General features: G+C 38.4%; 1 protein-coding gene across 1 annotated transcript; it reads left to right on the top strand.

The window, feature by feature from the left end:
- The first annotated feature begins 6,759 nt into the window (after positions 1-6,759).
- Positions 6,760-7,620, top strand: LOC101744301 (SAP30-binding protein). The gene has a single exon (XM_004934260.5). It carries the CDS (start codon positions 6,760-6,762, stop codon positions 7,618-7,620), a length of 861 nt encoding a protein of 286 aa, XP_004934317.1.
- Positions 7,621-8,777: the final 1,157 nt, after the last annotated feature.

The raw sequence follows: 8,777 nt of genomic DNA, 5'->3' as shown, positions 1-8,777 counted from the left end.
ATCTGGCCACGTTGTCCGGTGCGATGTCATCCCAGTCACACTGAGAAAGCCAAAGCTCTTTAATAAGAAGCTTTGCGTATAACACTACAGGTGCTACAAAACCCATAATGTCCCATATGCGAGCGACACAAGACAATATGGTGCGTTTGGTACAAGTTGGCGGGGTCGAACTAATTTTGAGACTGAATGTATCGGATGTGGGAGACCAGCTCAAGCCGAGAATCTTATGTGTATCATTGACATCAAAATCCTTAACCGTCGATAGACGATGCGATGGCGGAATCCAGTCCAAAACACGTTGAGAGTTGCTCGTCCACTTAACAAGGTCAAATTGCCCAGTCTTCATTAGGCTTATCACTTGAGTAGCTGTTTCGATGGCTTCAGGCTCGCTATCTACACTATAAGCAAAGTCGTCCATATACAGACCAGTATTGATGGTAGCTTTTGCCTTGGGGTAGGAATCACCCTCATCAAGAACTAACTGCTTCACAGTGCGAAGCGCGTGAAAAGGACTTGACTTAAGTCCGAAACAAACGCGGTTAAACTGGTAAACCTTTAATGGTTCGTGTGGGGAAAACCTATATAAAAATCTTTGAAATCTACGATCAGATTCCCGAATGCCAATACAAAGAAACATTTGTCTAATGTCTGCAGATAGTGCTACAACAAATAAACGAAAATTGACGATAATATCAAACAAGTTACCTTGAAGATTTTTACCACAATACAAGATGTCGTTTAGAGAAACAGAAGTACTAGTCTTAGCACTGCCATCCAGAACAACACGCAATTTTGTGGTGAGTTTATCCTCCCTAATGACACCATGATGCGGGATGACATAAGAGGGACCATTTTGCGTCTCATCAAGTACAGCGGGAGCAGGTGAGATGACACCCTTATCTACATATTCATTCACGACATCGTCGTAGGCCTTTTTCAACTTCGGGGATGCCATCATCTTACGTTCTAAACAAAAAAAGCGTTTTTCGGCCATTAGGCGCGAATCACCAAGCGAAGAGGTATCACCCTTAAAGGGGAGAGTGACAATATAACGACCACTTTCATCGCGGGTGGTCGTGCTACAATAAATATCCTCAGCGGTCTTATCATCAGGACTCATAACAAGCGGAACATTTACTTCTTCAATTTCCCAAAAGCGGCGAACGGTGGACTCCAGTGGCGGCTCGACGGCGCAGCAGTATGATACGGTCGAGTAACTATTTATAAGAGCGGGTGCGGATCCAACTATAACAAAACCGAGAACAGTTTCCAAAGCGTGCGGTGCGGGGTTCGCCGAATGACCTTGAACCTTACGTGGCAGCAGGAGGTGCGGGAAAATCGAAGCGCCAATCAAAATATCGACGGCACCTGGAACGGCGTAAGTATCATCGGCTAACGGCAAACTATCAAAGTTAGCTAACAACGAGGTATCTACAGAAACAGTCGGAAGTTGCTCCGTTACTTTATCTACAACCAGCGAGTATATTTCGAATGAAACATTCGAGCTAAAACGTGATTCAAATTTAATTTTTACGGACCCTTGGATGTCCTTAGTAGACCCCCCTATGCCCTTGACTACGGGGCACGTAGGCTGGTTACTATATTTTAATCCAAGGCGTTGACAACATTCACGAGTAATAAAATTACTCTGTGAGGCGCTATCTAAAAGGGCGCGAACAAGATGCGGTTTGCCATAAGTATCAACCATTACAACTCGAGCGGTCGCAAGCAAAACAGTTGTAGGTAAGCGAGCGGAAGACAGCGAGCATAATGTGAAGTCATTTGTGTTGCCGTCCGAGTTGATAGCTGCGGAGCTGTCTGTGCGAGCGGCAGCGACAGCAGCGGCGGGAAGCGCGGGTGAATACGCGGGACGCGCGAGATGTGTCGTACAACGTGCGTTGCCGCCAGCGTGAGTTCGACCATGCGAGTGCTCCGAGCTTGATACTACTAGCGACGAGTTACCATACATTGGTTGATTACCTGCGCTTGTATTTCTATTGGCTACTTTATTACTATTTTTATCAAAATGAAGCAAGGTATGATGCTTCAACGAACATTTGCGACAACTATGGCTACTATTACACACACCAACGCGATGTTTATCACTAAGGCAGTTTAAACACAAGTTATTTGTGCGCACAAAATCATAACGATTTTTAGGCGACAATTTCAAAAACTCAGCACACTGATACAACTGTGTATGATAAGATTTGCAGAGAAAACAAGTCGACTTGGCGGGCACGGACGCAGGCAACGCCGCGGTATTTACATAGCTATGAGTCGTTCTAAGCGGTCTTGAGGACGTTTCTAAATGCCTTTCTGGTTGTCTTTTCGGGACCTCGTGAGGTCGCGTAGTACGCTGAAGTATTCTTATGTGATTACGTAAAAATGATTCCAATTCATTAAATTTCGGCAATTCAATACCCTTAGTACCCTGATTCGTTTCAAATAAGCGAACAGTTTCGAAATCTAACTTTTTTAAGCCAATGTACAAAAATAAAAAGTCGCTGAGGTCATTGACGTTGAGATTTCTAATAGCCCGAACAGATGATGCAAATATGTCTAAGAATTTCTCCAAATTCTGTTCGGTACACGATAAAATAGGTTTTAATTCGAACAACTGATCCAGGTACGCGGTAGCTATCAACCGTTTATCTTCATATTTGGCTTTGAGTGTGTTCAAAATCAAAGAATAGTTTTCGGCACTAAACGTAATTCCCGCGCAAGCCGCACGGGCTTTGCCGGTAAGTTTTTCTACTAAGTAGTGTAATTTTTCGTGATCGGTTAAGTGATCATTTTGATTTACTGTATTTTCAAAACTATCTATAAATAAACCCCAATTACGAATGTCCCCATTAAATTCTGGTATGTGGATAGGCGGTAATCTAGGTCTATCGCGGGTGAACTTAGGTTCCGTTTGCGAATACCCGGCGCTAGGTATTTTTTCTAAAGATTTAGCGACACGTTTTATACGGCAATATAGATCATCAAACGACGACATAACAGAGTAACTGACGGCGTAATCAGGATCTAGTTCTAATTGCAATGCGTTGATATTATGAACGATACTTTCGAAATCCGCGCGCAAATCGTCTATGTTTTCAATAGAACAAAGAAATGAGTCTCGTATTGCTAAGTCGGATATCTTAAGTGCATTATCACAAATTGTTTGCACGCGTGAATAAATCATATCCCTCTTAGCGTACAAAAGCTTCAAATCGTTCTCGGATTTATTAGATTTAGGCGGCATATTTAAAATTTAAATAAAACTAATAGGTAAAGAAACAAAATAAAATCTGCAAAACAGCGCGGGAAATCAAATAATTTTGTGAATAAAGTATATTACGCGGGCGGACGAACGACGCAGGGGCGAGGGGGCGCGCGGCGAGGTGCAAGCGCAGCGCTCGTCGTCTTATAAACTAATAATAATAATATTTAAAATAGTTAGATAGCTACTACTATAACAGTTGCTATTATTGGCGCGTTGAAAGTAAAACAACAAGACAATATCAAACGACCTAGGTTATGCCTCTGTCCTAGTTAAATTAAAAATGATAATAAAATATAATAACATACAAATATTTAAACACGAACGATGTATGTATTATGTTATTCATTCAAATAAATCAAAACAGACCAATTTGGTAGGTATTTGTATGTTCAAATGCGGTTAGCGAAGCGAGTGAATAACTCGTGAACATAAAAATAATGGGAAGGTAGCTAATCACAAGATCACAATGTTCAAAGTAAATCTTACGATATCTATGATGCGTTTTCGAATACGAAAAAACCAATTAAATAAATATAATTTCTACGCATTCAGCGTCTAGCGAATGTGTGTGACTACAAACATGGCGTTTACCTAGGCTATCTAAATCTACCTATAACTAAATACCTAAATGCGGGTTTTTCTACTATATTAAATAAGTATTTAATTGCGGTGCGTTAATTCCCTATGGAATTAAATACAAATAATGCTAGATTACTAATATGAGACGATGTAAGTTCAGAATCCGGCTCGAAATGGACCACTAAATAATGGTTGCGCTATGCGGTTGGTAGACCGAAATTGTAACGGTCATTTAATACAAAAATGAGTGTGGACTGTATTTGCGTTGTTTAACTATGACACTTTCTCGGGCCGTGGCGGGAAGAAACAAAGGAACACAACCCGAGGGAAATTGTGAAGGAAAACGCCGTACCTGGAGACGATGGAGTCGTCCGAATCACGGCTGCTAGAAGTGCTTGAAACCAGTTGGTGTATCTTCTATCTTGCACGACACTGTGATACACTGACACTAATGTTTTATAAGGATAAAGTCTTAAGCCATATCAATAATTAAATCACAAAATTACTGATTTCTGTAATGCGGAGCGCGCGCTAGGAAAACGCCATATTTTTCTTCTTTTCTTTTCTGTTCTGTGTGCCCGCGTCGCTCGTATTAGCCAATCCAGGGCGCGGGGGATGGGTGAGGAAGGGGAAGGGAAAAGTGTCATAGCTGCCATATTATTATAAAAACATTCATCTACAAATCTGTTATGACGCTGGCGCAACCAGTAAGTCTCAGTTGTTATTTGTTTTAATGTATTTGATTAAATAAAAATACATGTAAAAATCTGTTGTTTTTGGGGATATTGGGGACGTCTTAGGTATAAATAACAACGAAAAAGGGGTCAATTGGGATGAGAATACGTGAAATGGAAACGACCTAAGTATAAATAGGTACAGGTTTGTAGGGTTGTCTATGTAGTTATAACAATATTTTTTAAATTTGTTGGTAAAAATCTGGTTTATTCGAAGCGAAATTGGGAATAAGTCTTTAGTTGAAATAGATAAGCAATTTAATATAAGTAAGTCGATTTTGCAGAGACATGTAACAAGATCAATGAAATCTCAAGGTGGACAAAAATGTCTAAGTAATACATAATAAAATATTTAATATTTGTTCAGAGTGGGGGTATTCATCTGATTAATCCATGGAATAACCAATACACCTAATCTCTCAACCCAGATAGAAATATCAGCACTGTCGATTGCACCTATAATTGAGGTGATGTCTGCCATGTACTTTTGTCAGTTTTTCAATTTTTTTTATTGATGATCACTTTGTTGGTGCAACTAAATAAATAAATAAATTAAAACTATATATAAAAATAAAAGTAGTGCCAACCCTAGCAAATTTCTCATTTCGTCCCAATTAACCGCAATTTTCGGGTAAATAGGGATTACACCTATTTTTGCATTTTTTGCTTAAACTGGAATGCTAGTTGCATAATTTTAAATTAGACAACAAAGATGCTCCCAAGACTCAATCATTTTGATCCTGATATAGCATTATATACATCAACAACTACCTTAAAATTGCTCATAAAGTTGGAATTTGTCCCTAATCGCCCCATTTTACGGTATATGGTTTGTACTCGATCTCTATTTGTAACGATCGATCACGTCGGGGTCACCAATGAGGGAGCTCATATAGAGTCCCTTCTTTATTTCGCCTGGTTGTGTTTTATGTAATTAACACCACAGTTGGAACAATATTAATTTTATTGTTGTAGCGGCATAAAGTAATTACATTAAATTAGTTATTTAACTCATTATAAATTATTTTTATGTTTTTCATATTTGGCGGTAAAAAAGGTATTGTGGCACAGACTATCTCCTTTTTCCCACATCTCGTGCGTTCCGGCTTACGCATAATAAAACGCCACATACCTATTGAAATGACTTAAGAAAGGCTCTCATTTGGCTATTATTATTTGTATGCAGTGTGAGCACAATGGACTTTTGACAAAAACTAAAGTGCGCTATCGACAGTTCGAATATAAGTTTGCATAATATATAATTGCTTTTGACATTTTTCTAAAATTAGCTTTAGCTTCCCAGAATCTTAAGTCAGACAAGATTAAAGACGTGTATACCGATTTGACAAAAAATGAATTACAATGATTCAATTAGTATTTGCTTATCTCATTTAATTTCTTTCTATCGTCAATTTTAATTGATTCCGTCTCATTTCACTTTTCATTTAAAGCCTGCTATACATGTTGGTCGAGCTTAGGCCAACGCGAGCGTAGAGACAAATTGTGCAAGGGAAGTGCTACTGCCTACACGTTCGGCAGGTTATCCAAAACCAATGCAAATGGCCAATAAAGACGAATTTTGAAGAGATGCCCACACGTTGGGCTCCGTCAGTTGTGAGTGACGTTTTGTACGCGTACACACGACCGTCGCCAACCACGTGATGGCGCGCTGACAAACATGTAGACAGTACTATTGGCCTAGTGCGTGCTAGCGCCTTTGATTTGTGCAGAAAAACCGACAGCGCCCTGAAGTGCGGCAAGTGGTCGCGAGCGACCGCAAGTTGTGACAAGCTACGCCAAATGAGTTTTAAACAAGTTAGCGCTTGACTTTACTCGGCTAACTAGGTGAACGACAGCGAGCGATGGCAAGACGTTGATATTGGCGTTCAATGGGCGACGCTCGACCAATATGTATTGCAGGCTTAACAGACAAAGCTTTTGACCTCAAGGATTCCATTGTTTGTTATGGGCTATATTCCATTTGCCTGTTGAATGTTCAAACAAGCCAAATAAACATTGATTGAATGTCATATGTCATTTTCATCTATTTTATGTCAGAGTTTGTTAGAATATTTAGACGTGTTTTTTGCTTAAATTAAATGGGTATTTGGTTTTAAAGAAAGTTGCCATATTCTATTAAAGCAACCTTTGTGTAACATAAGCTGTAACAACATAATGACTTCCCAAGCGTTAGCGTCGCTCACAGCGACTTACACCGACTCTGAAGGCGAAGAAGATATGGAAGACCAAACGCCTGAAAAAGAAGAGCCAAAAGAAGCTCATTCCGTCCCGACCAGTCCTCGGAAAGTGGAGGAAAGTAACAAGCCAGCCTCAGCTCCAGTTTCCCCTAAGAAAAGTCTAGTTAGCTACGTAGATGACACGATAGTGTCTGACGAAGAACCGACATCACCAGTTAATGAAAATGAAGATGACATGCGCCGTTTGTCCATGGAGACCGATACAGACGAAGCAGTACAGCGATCAGACCCTGATGACTCCGAAGACGGCATCACAATCCCACCTGAACCATCAGGAAAGTGTCCCAAAGAACTACAAGAATCTATAGCAAAATTTTACAACCGCATGTTAACAGAAGGACTTGACATGAATAGAATCATACAGGACAAGAAAAATTTTAGGAATCCAAGTATATATGAAAAATTGATACAATTCTGTGATATCAATGAACTTGATACAAATTATCCTCCAGAAATATATGATCCATTAAAATGGGGGAAAGAATCTTACTATGAGGAACTCTCTAAAGTTCAAAAACTGGAAATGGAGAGAAGAGAGAAAGAAAAAAAAGAAAAATTGTCAAAAATTGACTTTATCAGTGGAGTTGCCAAGAAACCTGAAAGTGACGATGAAAAGAAAAGAAAATCAAAATGGGATCAAGCTGCTCCCAATATAGGCTCTAAGCCGAATATCAAACAACCAGGCCTAGTGCAACAACCACTGACAACAAACATCACTGGCACAAAGGGAACTGTCATTGCTGCTTTTGGATCTTTACCAAAAAAACCAAAGATCTGATGTGAGAAACGTCATTCAGCTGTAAATGTTGAATGATGATCATTAGATGGACTGAGATACAATTATAATCTTAATGATAAATTTGTCTTAAAAATATATTAAATAAATGATCAATAATAAAAGTGTTGAAAAATATAATCATGGATTTCTACATAAAAGATATCAGTCAAATGTCAGGAAATAAAAATGCTTTTACTATAACATTTTTGTAAGCAGTTTAATGAATGAATCCCAGCAGCTGTAGCATTATAGAGGTATAGTACTATAGCTCTATGGATAGCCACAACCATCTACACATTTCTGCCTCAAAGTAATTAAAGTAAAATAGTATTTTGTACCATGCAATTAACACTAATCCTTACTTTAAAGATTTCCTCAGTAGTATATGAATGTTTGTGAATACTGGCATCCATATGCATGTCAAGTTGGTTAAAACACAATTACTAAAATAAATATCTCATTGCCTTATTCAGTCTTGTATACAACTTTATACTATAATTAATTAATTATATACTAAACATAATTGTTTGAGATTTGTAAATGAGAATGAGAGCCAAAAAGCATTGTAATACAAATGGTATTTAATATCTAACATACTATTTGTCTTTACTTTTTGGCAGCCAAATAATATGATGATTATTTATTTTTATTTTTTATTGCCTTTGTAGGCAGATGAGCATACGGCCCAGCTGATGGTAAGTAGTTACCGTCACTCGTGGACGTCATCAAAGCCAGGGGCAGAGCCAAGCCGCTGCCTACCATGTGTCAAGTGTCTTCGAATCTAAATCTGTGTAAAAAATTTCGTTTTATATAGTGCTTAATCTGGTTTTAGAAAACATGCTATAGTGGTGGCTTACCTAACAATTTGATACAGATAAGTGCACAAGTGTGAGTAACAGATTTGTTCTGTCGCAGATGATTTTCAAAAAGTCTAACTCTCAGTAAATTCTCATTATTTTACCGAGAAGCTATTTTAATCTTAATTTTTATCTTAATATTATTTTAATCTTAATATTATTTTAATCTTAATTTTTTTCATATTAGTTATTTTCAGTATTCATTTGATAGCTTTGATTTTTTTGCTATAAATTTATAGTCTGCATTCCTTTTGCCGAAGTCAATTGGACAAATCAAATAAAATAGTCTATGGATGGCTT

The sequence above is a fragment of the Bombyx mori genome, chromosome 19, assembly GCF_030269925.1.
Source record: "Bombyx mori chromosome 19, ASM3026992v2".
NCBI classification, from domain to species: domain Eukaryota; kingdom Metazoa; phylum Arthropoda; class Insecta; order Lepidoptera; family Bombycidae; genus Bombyx; species Bombyx mori.
Note: the sequence above shows the minus strand (reverse complement) of the source record. Positions and strands in the feature narration are given on the sequence as shown.